Source organism: Chlamydotis macqueenii, chromosome Z (genome assembly GCF_036417535.1).
Source record: "Chlamydotis macqueenii isolate bChlMac1 chromosome Z, bChlMac1.mat, whole genome shotgun sequence".
Classification (NCBI taxonomy): domain Eukaryota; kingdom Metazoa; phylum Chordata; class Aves; order Otidiformes; family Otididae; genus Chlamydotis; species Chlamydotis macqueenii.
This window is the reverse complement of record NC_141593.1, coordinates 34,920,691-34,938,463: the sequence shown is the minus strand read 5'-3', so window position 1 is coordinate 34,938,463 and position 17,773 is coordinate 34,920,691. Positions and strand designations below refer to the sequence as shown.

At 38.2% G+C, this 17,773-nt stretch overlaps 1 protein-coding gene across 2 annotated transcripts in view; it reads right to left on the bottom strand.

The window, feature by feature from the left end:
- Nucleotides 1–17,773, bottom strand: part of ADAMTSL1 (ADAMTS like 1) — a 437,941-nt gene that overhangs the window by 110,271 nt on the left and 309,897 nt on the right. For both annotated transcript variants that reach the window (XM_086771491.1, XM_086771490.1), the window contains 2 exons: nt 13,921–13,995; nt 10,772–10,929 (listed from right to left, as the gene is read on the bottom strand). In XM_086771491.1, coding sequence (XP_086627617.1) covers nt 10,772–10,929; nt 13,921–13,995 — 233 coding nt within the window. The remainder of the gene's footprint in view (nt 1–10,771; nt 10,930–13,920; nt 13,996–17,773) is intronic.

The following is a 17,773-nucleotide window of genomic DNA, read 5'->3' as shown; positions in this document are numbered from 1 at the left end:
TCACAATCAAAGAAGACACTACATTTTCCAAGCCAGTATTCCTGCTCTCAGGAGCAGTCCTCCCTGTTCTTTTTTTTCAGACAGCTTAAAATCTTTTAACACTGAACCCTTTTCTTTTTCCATGTTTTTGTACAAATTACCCAACACCATTTTTCAATCTGCCCTTCCTTTTCTCTCATTCCAAACACCAAGAGACACCGTCAAAGAGTAGACTGTGAAACAGAAGCAAAAATATGATAAATTGAGCTGAACAGAGTAATCTGGGTTGTTTGTTTTGTTTCCTGGTAGATGGACAGAAACATGGTTACAAATCAAACTATATCTGGAAGAGAAGGAGGACGGCAAAAATACTGCAGGATATGTTGATGGCTGTAAGAGATCTGGCCCGTGGAGACTAAGGCTGCCCTTTTCTAATTAGAGTAAACAGTGACGTAAATTCCCAACAGTAAAAAAAAAATACAGCTGTAGCAATACAGTTTCTTCAGCAAATGGGAGGCCTTTTGCACGGATTAATATAGTTTGAGCCTGTATATCAGAAACAGGATATCTAATTCCTTGTGTGGGGATGGTGCATTAATCACACACTTCAGAAGGGTCTTTCTGGGCTCATGAAAGCCTCATGGACTCCTGGGAAAAATGTTCTATTGTGCTGGAAGCCATTTGGGGACGTCTCTGATCTGAATGCGCAGAAAAAGCATTCACTGGGGAGAATTCTGCTCTTACTCTTTGTTTTAAAGGATCATCAGCGATTCTTAAACTGTGAAGATCTGCTTAGCAGTACAGTCTTCAGCAAATCACAAAGAACAGACCAAGAACTCAAAAAGAGCCTACTATAAAAGGAGGGGAAGGAAAAAGAGTTCACATTTAAAAAAAAAATCAGGAAGAGTTCCTCGTGCTGCAGACTATTCCTGCATATCTGCAGAACCATGTGTCTGTTTTGACACAGAGAAAAGGCAGACATACATCTTTCTTTTCCAGTCTAATGTGGAAGTCATTCATACAGCCATGATAGCAACATAGGTGGGAAAGAATTATAATGAGCCACACCCACGAGCTAAAATGACACAAAACAAACAAATGAAAGAAGCAGGCACAGTATATATATATATATTTTATGGAGTACTGTAATCAGAAGAGGAATAATATATTGTGATTCCACACAGCAAGAATTTCTTTCTGAATTTGTTTTACAGTTTGTTAAAGCTAAGATCTTGATCCAGCAGAAAACATCAGTGACTGCTCGAGTCTTGCAAAACTCCAAGTGACACTTAATAGCTAAATGCTTTAAGAAATCTCCTCGTTTTGCTGCACAGGGCCAACTTCCATACACTGAAATACTCCGCTCTGGGGTATGGTGAAATTTTTTACCCTTGTAGTATTTGCAACACCCTGCTAGCTATGAGAAATGCTAGAGCTGCAAAAAGAGATGGTCAATACTTGAGCATCTTTAGCTAGCCCTCTAAGTAACAGTGTGTTTTGCAGCCTTACATCACTGAAGAAAAAAAAATGTCAATCATTCATTATGTATGCAAATAAAATCCTATCTAAATTTATTGATAATAGACAGCAGAAATACTCAGATCCTGCTGAGCACTCATTCTTGCATTTGTGCATCACAATCACCTAGAGATCATCCTTGACTACCTTTAGGTTTCATAGGAGTTTGGAGTATTCTAAACACCAGAGCAGACCTCATCACTTTGTAAGACCCAGGAGGATATCACCAGTCTTATAAAGAGTTAGTTAAAATCAGAGTCCTTAGCCTATCCACCAAAAATTAACTGTCTAGCCTACAGTCATTAGCAACAGAGATGTAATTTCTTCTGGTAGAAAGACCTTGATGATTTTCTGAATGACTGGGATGGTAAAATAGAGGCACAAGCTCTTTCTCAGGTGAAATTTGGCATTGATAAAATGCAGTATTGATTTTGGGGTTATCCACAGAAATTTGAATGAAAACAACAGACCTCATAATTTGAATACAAAAGCAGCAAAATCTTTCTAAATTATTCTGACCTATCCTGTGACCAATAGACTGCAATATCTAACTTGACCTTTGTATGGTGCTGCTTTTCCTATAGCCCCCAGATTTTATTAGTTCACATAAAAACAAACAAACAAGCAAAGTCCCTCAAAGCCAAATACTTTCATGCTTCATTCTGGCAGCATATGCCTAAACCATTTGTTTATGTTCACTGAAGAACACACAGCCTGGCCTACAAAACTATACTAAGTTTACTTGGGCGGTTGTGAAATTTAATCAGCAGTTTATAACCAGCAGCGATAACCCAGCAATTATCGGTTTTAACTGTAGGGTTAAACTATGAAAAGTGTATCTGATTTTATGAAACTATGTCTGTTGGGAGAGGAGGAAAGATACTATTTCCTTCTGTGTGTATGTGTCCCAAACTATGTGCAGGGAAAGGGAATTATTATTGCATACCATCTTTTGTCTTGCAAAATTTGAGCTGGTATATTATGATCTAGATCCATGCCACTACGCTTATTAAAAAAGTTCTAATGGATTTTTCCACATTATTATTACAAATGCTTTCTGCAAGTGCCAAGCACCAAATCAACGGGTTTGATTTATTAATGAGAAGTTCAGTGTTGAAGTCTTCTAAGTAACATACAAAGAAACTGCGGATGAGGGTGAGAAGAACTATCCTCATGTGGCATCTGTAATTTTGTCCATTTCACATCAGTAAAACCACAGTTTTTGTATGATGCTTTCCTTTCTCTACTTAGAGTGCTTTAATATTTGTGTTTGTACGTAGTGATACCTTACACTGAACAAGAAGGACGATGTGCAAGAGATTTGTTATTGTTTGTAATTTGTTCATGAAGCAGAAAAGGTGTGAGACTTCGACACAGGAAAACAATTTTAAAAGCTTATTTAAAATAACATTAAAAGTACAAAAAAATGTAAAACATGAGAGATGCTGAAGGCTTTCAAGCATGCCGTCTAACACAGGACTACACCGTGACTTCTCCGAGACTGCTGTTTAATTTCCTTACAATGGTGAAAAGAGCTCTGCCATTGAGCTCCAGAGAACATGTCCACTGTCCACTTCTGCATTCATGTCCCTTCATTGTGATTGTTTTGTGTTGGATCAGCTTGTTTTGGGGGTTGTCTTTATATGGAAGAAAGCTGTCTCTGTTGCTTCTCAATTCAGCCTCTAAATCAGCCAGAGAAATCACTGTGAAATTACATTATCACCAATTTACGTGCTTTACAAAGCACCTCTCAATTGATCTTGCTCACCATGCCCCAATCTGGAATTAAGCTGTGTTCCTTTAGGTGATTAAGATGACTGTTTAAAAGCCTTTAGACTAAATCTTTCACAAAGCCAAAACAGAAAGCTAGAAGGTTAAAATCTTTTTTTTTCAAATTCCATTATTCTTCCCAAAGGAAGAACAAAATAGAAAATCAGTGCAACGGACTAGCCAGGATAGCTGGCAGCAATGGAACCTGCTGTATCAGCTATAACAGCTATGATAATCTGAACAGAATACATTACAAAGTCAACAAAAGCAGAAGCTTCTCAACTGAGAAGACCAAAGTTATTCCACAGAACCAAGGGCAACCCCAAATACACTAAAACTAGCCTTGCTGCATCTCTTCTGTGGATACCGCCCATAACACCACACTCGTCTATAGAATGACCATTTCACCACTGCCAACATGCTCCTAGGTTAAGCAAGTCACGTTAGTCTCCACTGCAGAATGTTTACTAACCCTAATTTAATCATGGGAATACCTGAGAAGTTAGTGTAAAAAAACAGGATCCTATTGTGATAAATACTGTATTAAAAAAAATTAAATAAAAAAGACAATGGTTGTCACAGAGAAACATTATTAAATTATGAAAACTGAACAAGGTTGGCACCAAAGCTTGACAGAACTTAAAAGTGAGTGATTTTTGAAATAGATAGACTTGGAAAATTTACACATGATACCAGAAAAAAAGTTACAGAAAAAAGAAGAGGAAAAATTACAAAGAAGAATTTACCAGAGGAATAGAAAAAAAAACATGTGTAAGACACTGTCTCTATTGCCTCAAATTAAAACCTGACAGCAGATTTCAGATCACCACTATTTTACAGAACTACATAAGATTAATGGTAACACATCTCCAGATCCAAACAATATTCACCAAGTAGTTTCCAATCATGTACTTTTTGAAGAGCACAAGAATGCAAATCAGGTATGATCACACTTAGTCTAGTTTAATTAACAAGCTATTGTTTAAACCATAGGAAAATAGATAGAAAATTGTAAAAAAAAATTTAGAAGGGGCTTCATGAGTAATGTTTGAAACTGCAGACCAATAATCTCTACCTCTGTTATGGAGCCAGAATGAAAACAAAGAACAGAACTCATAGATTGGTCCCTGAGAAGAATGATGTCTTCCGATCATTTGCTTTGCTAAAGATTCACAAGGGACACTGATAAAGGTAGCTTAGGTAGCAGTTTTCTTCTAGGTCCCTCACCAAAGGTCCTAGACAAAGTTCACATGAGTTAAGAAAAGCCTCCCATGAACTGATGAGTGGGTAACAGAGAAGAGTCCTATAACCTGTTCTTGTAATGGACAAAGGACCTGTGAATCCCTCAGAGTTGTGCTAGGGCATGAGTTGTTAGCCAGACCCCCAGATAAACAGGGTAAAAGGTCAACCAGAAGCTGGCCAAGTTTGCTAATGAAAAAAACCATGAATGGTAGCTACAAATAAAACTATATGTGAAAGCACACAAAGCTTTGGTAGACTAAATTCAAGTTCATTAAAAAAGAAATAATGCCTATGGGAGAAAACTATTAACTATATATATTAATTATATATAGTTAAAATGTCCTGCACATTAGCTACTACTATTCAGAATGGTTGTAATAGGTCTTCATCTGAATATAGCAGCTCAGTGTGCCAAAACAGTTAAGAAGATTAATGGACAATTACAGAGAGGAAGGTAAAAGGAGAGAACATTACACAGCCAAGTAGAATACATTTGTGTCCTGATCATTATGTGTACTCCACTTTTTCTCTCTCTAGATATATAACTAAACTATTTATATGAAACAAATATTAACTAATTTTATTACATTTTATTAAACTACATATTTATTTATAGGGAATGGATAGTTCCAAAATACACATGTATATATTTAAATACTAGTCAGAAATTACATATTTATGTAATTATAAAAACATGAATATATAACCACAGTGGAACCAGCAAAAGGACAGAGAAGGGAAATAAGGATAACCCTTGTATGGATCATCTTTGATAAAAGTAAAGATTAAATAGAATGGGACAGTAGGAAAGAGGCAACTGATGATGACAGAGATCTCACCTACAGGAGTAATGGAGAAAGGGGGTAAACTCCCAGGCTGACACTCCCATGCTCCTGATCTCTGCCACATCTGGCAATATGGGCTCTTCTCCCTTAAACCAGTGTCTGCATTAGAGCCAGTATCTCGCCCTCTGAAGAAATTTAAACATGCAGAGTAGGAGTTTACAGAGTTCCCAAAGAAACTTGTAGGAGTTTACAGTTCCCAAGTAGTAACAATTCCCTTTTTCTCAGAGTCAGAAAACCTGAAGGAATCAGTGAAAATATTACACTAAGGGTTTAAAAATGAGATGCATTCTTTATATTACACAGTGCATAATTCATTGTGGAAGTCACTCCACAAGCTAAATGTTGGCAAAAGGGCAAATATAGCACAAAAGGGCCTATAGAAATTTCTGAAGACCAGCTCATTAGAGTCATTAAACAAAATAGTCCCAATGTGACATGGGGGGTCTAGAAGGAGGGTGTACAAGCAGGGGGTAACCTTGATCTGTTTCTTGCACCCTTTCTTTCAATATCAGAAACCAGTTCCTCTCTAAAACAGAAACCTGAGTGAAGCAGACTTTTTGCTTGACCTAGTATGGCAGTTCCAACGAACGTATAGATGGAATATGCTGATTTGGAGAATGATCATGTTCTAAGAACTAGTCACTGAAATAATTTATATCAAACAGAAAAAAAGGTAGATATGAAATAGAACCTATACATTGTTTCCAAAAAGATTACTACATGGCTTTCCATAAATTTTACATTTATCAAAACAGGAGAAAAAGGGCAGAATTCTTCTAAACTTGTCATAAGATCTAGTTAAGACAAATAATGATTAGGTCTATTTTCAGGCTGGTCATTACTAGTGAGCTTGACCTAGAAGTTAGCCCAACAATTGTGTATGTTTGTAACAAGTGTAAATTATTACGACATTGCATATGTAAAAATTGTCATATCTCAAGACACAATATTGTTTTATGATGAAAGGACTATATTCCGATGGTCTCTTGTAGATTAAGCAAAGTGCTTTGGACATTTGACCTTGATAACACAAAACTTGAGTCAGTCACAACCAAACTTTAACTCTTACTATTTCTGTGCACTCGGCCTTAATTCTAGCTCATCTGCTCCCAGGAGCACCATGCTAACCCTGATTTACCAGTGCTTCCAGGACTAGATCCTTCACCACTTCCTGCCTGACCTGCAGCCCTCTCCCAAATATGAGACATAATCTCCTCTGGAAACCTTTGCCAGAATCAGAGCTAAATTACACAGAAAACCCTTACTGTCATCACCCCCAGTCCTCATATGGTAATGTCTTTAAAATCCAACAATAAGCTAGCCATAAACAGTAGGTCCTTGCTGCTACAGCAGATTTACATCTTTTGGCCTCTGCCCTAAAGCGAGTGTTGAAGCAATTTCTTATTTCATTCCACAAGGTAGATCACTGAATTTTGAACTACTCCTGGTTCAAAAGCAGTTATTTAATTCAATCCTGGCACTAGCCTGACAAGGCTGATAAATGTCCCTGCCAGCTGGCTGCCAGTACATGCATTACCTCCTGCATGCCCTTGCAATTCCCAGGAAGTCCAGGCTAAGCCCTAACCTTATTTTCTTTTGTTAACATGGACTCTAACCAAATGCATTTCTCTCACTAGCAGTTTCTGCCGTTGCTAGATCACAACTGAGATAAAAATTTCCTAGCTAGCTCTAGTGCTCTGCATAACTCAGCATCCAGTTGTGAGCACTATTTTATGACTTTTTGAACAATTGATGGCTGAAATCCTAATCTCAGCAGTAATTCTGCTCAAGGGAACAAAGTCCACACCATTTCTAAATCAGCCAGCAGCACCCCCAGCCACCAGCACAAAAAACCCACCAGGTAGTCTCTTCTGGCAGCAGCCCTTAACCAAAGCTTGTCAGCCCTAGGACTGCAAAAGACAACATCAGTACAAATGCAATCCTAATCCAAATACCTCTGACAGCCTCCAGACAAACACTTCTCTGATCCAACTGTATACATCCCTGATGCAAAGCTTTTGGTCCATGCAGGCCCTTTGAACAAGCCTTCATCTTGATACCAGGAATTGAAAACCAACATAAAGCTAGTCTAGCCCAGATCTAGACCAACAGAGGTTTCTCCTCCAAACCAGCCCCAAGCCCGGACAACATCCTTAACTAGACCTTATTTTAAACCAAATGGGCTTTCCTGCCTCACACCTGAGCCAAAGGGCTAGGGCCCTACCTATGTGAAAACCACAGTCTGTAAAACAAACCCTAACAGGCTGTGCTTCGCTAGCCCTAACCCTTTCCTGGCCATCCCTACTGCCTGCTTCAGTGAGCCTGTAACTGGGGTGGTTCATATTTGCACTGCTGATTGCTTTAAATAGTTGATCAGTGATGACTGCTAGCATTACATTATCATCTGTAGAACCCCATCTGACAGTATTGATTCGTCCTGCTCAAAGGAGTGCAGATGTGTGACATGAAATGGTCACTCCAAGTTTCTCTATTTCATTTCTGAAATAGACTGTATCGACAGAGGAGACTTTTTAGCACAGTCAAGTGAATACATGACCTTGACAACACAGCAGATCAGTGGCAGCTCTGACAATAAATGAGAAGTCCCCCTGTGTGATACTACTGCTCTGTTTTCTAGATCACAGTGTCAGCCAGAAAGATTTCCAAGTGAAACTGACCTTCATTTCACCAGGCTTTTATGAAACATGACACTTTTTTTCATTTAGGAAAAAGGCATTTCTATTTATGTGAACCAGAATTTTGCATTAAAAACATCAAAATAGGGAAATCCTCAGAATTTAGGAACAAAATTCAAGTGGAATTTAAGTTGGCTGGCACCTTTTCTAGGTTTTCTGCCTTTCAAACATTAGAAGTGTATAATGGAGATTTACAATTCTCAGACTAGGAATATAAAAAATAAGAACATGAAAACCTCCACTTCTCCTATTTTGTGATAATATCATTATTTAAAAAAAAAAAAGAGTTGTTTAACTGAATTATTTTTACCATTTACATGTCTTGTGAAAAGATTGCCAAGAGTTTAGTCCATGAGGAATGTACCATGAGCTATTACAAAGTCATGAAATCTAGCAATTATACAATTCAGCTCCTGCAGGAATAGCATGAGGTTTCTTCTTGCAATTTTAAAGTACTCCATGTCACCAGTAAAGAAATTTAAATGTCAGATCCCACATTGAGTTTCTACTTCTGAATTACATCCAGGTGTCTAACTTGACCTCTCTGAGTAAGAGCATTCAGGGTCAACTGAAAAGGATTATAGTCATTCTGGAGACTGATTCTGAAACTGGAGTTCTGCTGCATCTACAAATTCCTTTAGATCCGTTTTCATAAAAAACTACCTTTTCCTAGGAAGGTAAATCTTGACACCCAAAGAGATCTCACTTTGTAAGGAAAACCTGCTAATACCACAGAGAAGCCTTTCATCTGATATTTTAAAGAAAAGTATTTTACCTTCACAAGCTGAAGGCAGAACAGTCATGGCTATAGTAAGTATGGAAAGCAGTTGCCAAGTGTGACATAACTGACAGGTATGCATGCATTTTGGGACTCCTATATTAGCCTTATTTGTATGTGCACTCCTGTATCCAACAAAATCTAAGAAATTAAATATCCAGAAGCTAAAAATTTTTGTTAGAAAAATAATTAAATAGTACAGAACAACAACCTTGTTGCATGAAGTAATATCAAAACTATCTTCTATAGCTGTTTATTAAAAAACTAACTGTGATTCAAATGCTATGAATTTTTAAGTGCCTGATCCAAGGCAAAATCTAATGTTAACCTTAGAAAAAAAAGCCTGCAACTGTGAACAGTGGTTTTGTTTGTGCATTTTTCTATATCCACTTAAGACAACAGATATGTCAATAAATTAACACCTGCTGAGCCATGCTACTCTGATGTTTAAAAAGTGGAAATACATAGCAGAACTATTAAAATAGTTTGATTTCAGATCAGCACTGTCTATTCTGCCTATGCCTAGCCAGCTTGTACACTCAAATTGGCCAGACAGCCATCATACGAGCAGGGTATTGCCTTTGATTTAACCAGCACTTCTTACATTGCTTTGATAGAGAAGGAAATGCAAGCACCAAGGGATAAAGGTATTTTCCCTGACATAAAAGATAACGGTGGAAATACTAGGAACATAGTCCAACCCTCCTGTTACCATTTCAGGTCCATTGGTTTACATGACCTGTTGTCCCCAACAGGTATGTTCTAACTAACCAGACTGCCTTCAATCCATGGACAGCACAAACAATGCAAAGTGGGCAATACTGTTTACATTGCACTGATGTTCATCACCTGGATATCACCTGTAATACAGGTAAACATGTTTCAGACATTTTGAATTCACCGGTGTCTGTTTTATTAAGGCATTTTCATTTTGACCTTCAGAGAGAAAGGAATGCATTCTTTAGGTCAGATGTCTCCTTGTAAACCAGTCCTGATAATTTCAGCTTGCTTTTTGTGCTGCTAACATACCATGATCGGTAGAGTACAGTCTACAGTGCTCTGCTATTTCCTGAGCTAACCCCTTCCAGCCAGCCCAGCTTAAGCCAACCCAATAACTGATCGTATTTTCCAGTTCACTGCTCAAACTTCTAGCTGCCATCAGCTCTAGGTTAAAACAAATGTCATCTGCCTCTGGGTCCCGTGGTGAAAAAGGTATGTAGTCCTGGACATGATAGAGGTTTTACAGCTGAAATCTTTCAAGTTCCTTGGAACTAGTGGAAAATTATTTATTTTATTGTAATTCCCAAATGTTCATTTTTGTAAGTGTGTTTTCCTACAGAATGTGTGCATTGCTTCCAGCAGTGTATTTTACATTACCTGGAAGAATAGAAATGCTCTAATGGGAGGAAACAATTTTATTCTTATTGCTAGTGCAACACAAAGCAGAACTTTGAAATGACACCATGACTTCTCAAGTAAAGTAATCCCATATATTTTGGAGCTTGGGAACCTCATTCTCCACTCCCTTACAGTCCTCTGTGCAATTACACTAATATAAACCCCACAAATTATGGGACAAAGATACAGACTTTCTTTTTGCTTGTCACAGACAAAGCAAGCTGCATGTCCTTGAGTTGTATGTACCTCTGCGGCACATACAGAAAGTAATCTGCCTTTTCTTGTAGTCAGTTCATTTTTTCTCTTAAGGGCACACTTTTGGTATGCCTTTCTTGGCACAACCTCAGTCTCTTTCCCAAGAGTGTCCAATAAGCCTTTCATCAGATATTTAACCATAAAGAATTTCATGTAAAGTTCAGGAGCTACCTTAGACTAGGCTTTGCGGTAAATCTTTACTGGAAAATTAAGATCTAGAAAAATATCTCTCATCTTTCTAAGCCATCTTGTCTCATTTTATGTTACTTTAAGAGGTTAATGACTCTCACCTTGACAGTGAAGTCTGCAGTGAGAGGCCCAGATATTCTTAATATCTCCTTGTCAGGAAACTTCTGGAAGTCGATGCTACAATTGTCCACAAGGAAGGAGCCTGTGGAGCTGAGACTGTTTTCACTCTTCACACCTTGGAGAGTCTTGGTTTCCAAATCTGACAAATACAAACCAATGAACAGGAAAATCAAGTGTTATAATTTGCAGTAACTTAGAGCTGAAAAAGAAAACTAATACAAAAGAGTGGTGGTGCAGATTTGCCTCTTAAATTAGTGATAACACAACTTTTTTTTTTCTTTTCCATAGTTTATTCATATTCCCACACATTCCTTTTCTTTTTTCTTCTCCATCTGCTTTTTGGTTTTGTTCAACCCTTAGATTTCTAGTTCCACTTTCACCTCCTCACCCATAGGCCATGTTTTCACTCTCTTCCAGACATATTAATCCATATTAATCCATTCCAATATTTGCTGTCGTTTAACTCACTCTCAGTAAGTCACGCTCCTAGGAGGAGCATGACTCAGACCTTTGCTCATGAGTGCTGGCGTTGTTAAGCTGCTGTTCCCTCTTTCAGTTCAAAGGTGGGTCACTAACCACATGTTGCTGTGGTAGACAATTAACTGAAAGCAAGACATCCAGGAAAGAAAGATCAGTAAGACAGCAGTCCTCTCTCCTCTCCAGAAGTAGTCTGTTCCATCCTGGTGGAGTAGGAAGGGAAGGCAAGCACTGAACGCTCCTGAGCTCTCCCTCTGGCTCTCCCTGCATTCACAGCTCCCTAAAAGTTGGTATTAATTCAGATCCTGTTCAGTAGCAGTTCTGATTGTTAATTCATAGCAAGCATTAAATTACTTACTAGATGGAAATCAACAGCCAGAAAGTAGATCTGTTCCATCATGTAGCTGGCCTCCCCAACAACTCCAGCTTATGCCATACTACACATTCACCAGTAAACCCTTTTGTGTAGTTATTTCAAAGTGACAATGCATTTCTTTATGAATGACTGAAAAGTTGTAATTCTTTCACATGTATGTGTGAAGTTATGCACAAAATCTTCTTCCACACAGAAAGGCAGCTAAGGCAAAATCTGAATTAGATGGCAACATACTATTAATCTGAGATGGATTCATATTTTCACAGACAATAAATGGGAGAAATGTTTTTATTAACATGTATTAAGTTGTTAATTAGGGAAAAAAGATAACTGGAGTAATTAGACTGCTTTTCAGGATGGGTCATAGGAATTAATTCATAAAGGAAGTTTCTGAGGCAGTACACTAAGAATTTGCCCCATATTAATGAATTATTTTGTTTTCAGTGAGACTAGTCTTTTCTTTTATGATGGCACTCGGCCATATATTTACTTCTGGGCAAGCCTGCATGCATTAGGGATGCATGGTTTTATGACCTGTGTATATGTAATCAGCCTCCAGTTGACTTCTCCCACAACCAAAGTTCACAGGGCAAAATACTCTTTCTCCCCTAACTTATTGTAGCTCATACATATATAAAATCAGAAGAGAAAGATTCATAGAGACATATGAAACAAGATGAGATATATTTGGACTTATTCATGTTTATTTAGAGAAATTAATCTAAATGTCAGTCAGTGTCTCAGGCAGACTTTCCCGATTCAAATCTTTTTGTCCTGAAATGTGGTATGGCCTGAGTGAAGACCGCCTTCCATCAATCTTTCCTGCTAAAAACTAATTTATCTCGAAGTTGTCTTATAGCTCAATTTCATTGAAAAAATAGTAAAAGGATGACATTTTTCTACCTGTGAAGAGAATATCTGTACTGGGAAAGAAGACAGGAGAGAAAGCGAGAGTGCAAATAATTTACTGGGGAAATCCCAACAACCATACTGACGCAGCTCAGGAATACCCGAAGGGCCGCTTAAAATTGAAGTACAGGCATTTTAACTTTTTAAGAAAAAAATATTTTTTTTCTTAGTTTATAACCTGTAATTTGCTGGTCTTTATTCACAGCTCTAAATCTAAAGAGCTATTAAAAGGTTATGGCATACCCACTGCTTTCTCAACTCAGGCAGTGAGCTACAGAACAGGACTGACAAACCACCCCCTATTTTGCCTCTCAGTATAAGTTCTTTGGGCAAAAGTAGTCTGGAGAGAGTGGGAATGATTTAATATTTCACCTCCTTGCTGATGCTAATGTTTGTATTTACACTGACAAGCATAGAGGACTCTAACTGGTCTGTGCTGCAGGAAAGTCCTATTGCCTTTTGGAAAAGGAGAAAGACAGCTCTACTTATTTTACAATAATTTGTGCTTCTGAGAGTTTATGCAATACACTTTTTGAATTTTTTTTCTGACAGTAAAACTCATTTTTTAACACTTGTGTGTTCATTTGCTGCTGATGAAAAAAGGAGCAGTTTGCGAGTAGCTACTGCATTGGAAGGTAAGCAAGAGGGATGCAAGAAGTTTCTATTCATGAAAGCAAGAGATTTGCCTTTAGCTCTCCCCGCATATTCTCAAATCTTGAGACTCTTCTCCCAGAGAAAAGGGATACGCAGCTGCTGGGTTAGACAGCTCCCTGTCAAGACGAGGCAGGGAAGTGTTATAGCTGCCAAGTGATGGGCTAGCAGCACTCAGTGGGCTTAACTCCTTGGAGCAATATCACTACTAAGGAGCACGGCTTGACTTGTGCATGCTGTTTCTGATCTTTAGACTGTGATTTTGTGTGTATGTGCATGCACGTGTGTGTGCATCTATGGAAGTAAGAAGGATTATCATAACAGAAATGTGTTGAAGTCATGAACAGCTTGATGGATAAGCTCAGCTGTGGGGAAGCCTATACTTTACTGTCCTCAATATTTCTTCATTCAGTGGGATATATTTTATTAATTTCAAACAAAAGCACTTGGCACCAAAATAAGCCAGCTGAAGGATAAACAAACAGAAATTACTAAAAAAAAATGGAGAGGCAAAGGATTCTGCAATGTTGGCCAAGCTCTGCTCTGAAGAGAGTGTGCACCACTGATGTAACTGAGTCTGAGAAGAGCTTCTGAGGGCAAGATTCATCCCTGTGTTGAAATTACGGATCTGAGAGAGGGAAAACAGACACCACAGTGTAAACAGAAGACTGAGGGTTAGCAAGGCTTTCTTAAATTACATTAACTTTTACTACTTACATAAATGATCAGGTCCTTTCAGCACGAGGCGAACTTGTCTGCTTCCATAGGGAATAGCAACGACTGTATCATCCACTGCAGAAAGGCAAAAATGCATGGAGTAAATAAGAAAAGACATTCCCATCTGTTTTGAAATAAGCAGTGAAATAGGTACTCACAAGGAATTAAAATAAAAGCTTTCGGACCAATTAAACAACCCTATGAATTATGAGAGAATATTAAAAATCTGAAAAAAAAACCCCTTTTAAAATGTGGTAAGAATCTCTTACTTAAAAGAACCCAAACCTGTTGATTTTCTTTATTCTCAGCTCCTTATAACCATTTCTGGATTTAAAGAGTAACTAATGGCTTTCTATTTCACGATGACTCCACTTACACCTCTTCTAAGCCTTTTGAATTGGTGTTTGTGGTGAAGTAGAGAAGAATAAGCCTGTTCTGACGTTTAAACAGGGCAGTCCATTTCTTCACTTGACTCTTTCCCAGTTAAACCCTATAGCTTCTCCAAGACCATGCTCACGCTATGTGATGATCTCCTGCTGCCCTCAGGCAAGCCTTCCTTTTCAGACCTTTCATTTTAATAACCAGAAGTGCTGTAATTTTGCTTCCCTTTCCATACCACTAACAGGAAGCCCCTGGAAAACCAGAAGCCCATTAGACTGTCATGTAAACAGATCTTAGAGCAGGATCTTACACCTCTGAAGCCCTTGGGAGCTTTGCCAATTGGATTTAAACTGAGGTGTGAATTAGCATGTAGGTCATGTGTTGCTGGGAAAGTTGGTTAGGTTAGCATTTCTAAAGAGACAGCAACCTCAGTAATGTCCTGAAGGAAGACAGGAAGGAAAGGTGTGGAAAGATGGTAGAAAATGCTCCCAACTCTATTCCTGTGTCATGGAGTGGGTGTCCAGAGAACGCTGCCCTGGACTAACCAGCACCCCCAGGTTCTCCATTCACCTTTCCCTGTCCTTTCTGCCTCCTTCTCCTGTAACAAGTCAGGAAACAAAAAGTACACAGGCCTAACAGGATTTTTTGGGGGGAAGAAGTGGTAGGCGTCAGAGAAATGAAGCCCCTTTCACTATCTATTTGTTAGAACTTCTCACATCTGTGTGTGTAATGCCTGCTAGCAAGAACTATAGTTCTGCTCTCAAAGCAATGCGTTGCTTTTTCAGGTAAAGCTAACTCAGCCAATAAAAGCATATAATCTTTCATCCAAACATATGAGCTGGGGCCTTAAGTTTCTGACCAGACTAAACTAGGAAAACTGTTCCAGACTAGCTAGAATTCTCAGTTACCAGCAAAATAGTTATTACATGTGGCTATTTCATGTCAAAAAGTGAAGAGCAGCAACAGGAAAACGGAAAGTTACAAGAAACAGAGACTTCCGTTAAACACATTCATCCAAAGCTACAATATCTCAAAAATATGAACTAGAACCATTTTAAATTCAGTCAGAGGAATTTCTGACACTCCTGTATTGGAGAGCTTTATGGGATGAAATATCCATATTTTTGTGGCCTCTTAATGTCCCAAAAGCGAGGGGGCAAATATAGGCTGTCTGATAAATCTCTGAGTACCACACGAGTTGCGCGGAGATAAAGCCTGTTCATGTGCCCAGGCCCTTCTGAACCTTGTCTCCATTTTCAGAATCTGATTTGATATGTTTCCTTAACCTACCCAGAAACTTAAGTGTCTCCTAAGACTTCTGTAACACTGGGGTTAAAGTCTATTCAACATGCATTCTGCTCATAAATACCTCTGATATCACATTAACCAGCAAAGATAGACATCTTTCTTTTCTACACAGAATTAAAATTTTCTATTTGAAAAGACAAATATTCAAGTCTTACAAAATTAATTAAATATTGATATCCTAATGCTGGTTTTATTGGTACCATTCTGTCTCTCATATTCAAGATCCCCAGTAGGATAAATAGATTTTATCTGTTTTGGGGAACAAAATCCGTGCATGACATATAAATATGCTGTATATATATCACATTTATTGGAATGAGTCTGGGAAAATAATAACTTCAATTAAAAAAAAAATGAATGGTCTTTTTACAAGTCTTATTTTAAGACAGTCTCATGACATTATTATATTAGTCTCTCAGTTACGGGCTCTATGCTGAAGAGTTAACAACTCACTGATACATCACAGAAAAATCGGACCATTTAAAGACCATGCAAGCTTATATAGTATATATTCTTAGCATATCTCTTCTGCCCCAGGGTATTACTAGGACTATATTTAATCTGATCTTGTCGTTGCTCTCCATTTGAAATCCTAGCATACTTTATGTGAAATGCAAAGCTCAGTGGGATTTATGCTTATCACAGTGCTTCCTGCTTTCACAAAGCAGAAGCAGTAGGGACTGAAGGATAATTTCCTGAGGTTAACAGTGATAAGAAGGAGACATTTCCTGTGAAGAGGCATGTGAAAGTGAGTATGGTAATATTTAGTCACAGCTCCCTCCAAGAATAAGCAGAGAGGCAGACTGTGCAGCAGCCATGTGGAGCACTCAGAAGAAAAGGTGCAAAGTGTGTTAACGGGGGCTTGGTTTCCTCCAGAGAGGATGCATAGAAAAGGAAGGGAGAGTGCTAGATAACCGGGAGGACAGTGGCCCAGGGCTGTGAAGAAAGTGCAAGGATTTAGGCAAAGGTTATATGTCAGGTATCTACATCAGATTCCTGTGAAAAATCAGTTTCTTCTGGTTTTGGATTTTCAATTTTTATTTTACCCAAACAGTCCAACTGTAAGTTCTCATGATGAAAAATTGAGTTGTTTCTATCTCAGCGTTACTACTGTCATTCAGTGAAAATCTGGAAATGCATCTAGTTTTGACAACCATGACAAGAGTAATCAGATAAACACCTATTCTGCCTCAGCATAGCAATTTCTACAATTCTCTTTTAAAAGTAATCTACTTCAGTAGTAGATGTCAATCCTTTTTTAGAGAAATACTAACTTTTCAGAAGGCAATCAGTGGAATTCACACACTACTTATGGGACTACATCTCTAGCTCCTCAGTGAATACAAAAAAATCCTGCTTAAATACAGCTCATCTCCATAGGAAGATACATACACTCTTTCCAAAAGGAGCTATTATTAAGAAAAAGGGAAAAAAAAGGTTCACTCTCTGCTGACTTAGAAAGATTGAACCAACCAAGCTTAGGACTAAGAGAAAAGGATATTTCTATAATGAATTAAGTATTTTGTAGCTTGCTTTCTTTTTTTTTTTTTAATAGAAACAAGAGCATAGACCCAGGTACTTCCTTTTTCATAAAAATGTAGGAGAGAATTCAACGTCACATTGCCTCCTGCTTCTGTTTCTGAGGCCACTAGGAGATGTACACTACCCCTATAGATACTGAGGAAGCTGTTTCCATAGCACGTGCTAAGTGTTTAAAAGCCCTATGAATTTCTTTCTAGTACTATCCTTTTCCTATTCCTTTGCATGATATAAACAGCACAGAGAAGGGAACTAGATATGAGCACTAAGAGAGAATCAGTTCAGTATGATGAGCTCAAAACTGTGTCTGGGGTAGTTTTGAGATATAAACAACTTCAGAAAATATTGGGACAGTGCTGGAACAAAGGTCACTGTCCAATTTCCCTAGTACAGTTCTCAAAACTGAATGCTGTACTCTGTTAGGCAAATAAAAATCCCAAGTGAGCCCAAAGAACACCTCTGCTGATATCTGGTCACTGTTGTACATGCCCGTTCTGGTTTTTCTTACGCTGCATGGCAGTCTGGCTCATGTAGGCTTTTAATGCCTTGTTCATACCATGGACAAAACAGATCTAATTCTTGAAAAACAAGGATCATTTTATAGAGATACCCTGGAATTAAGCTA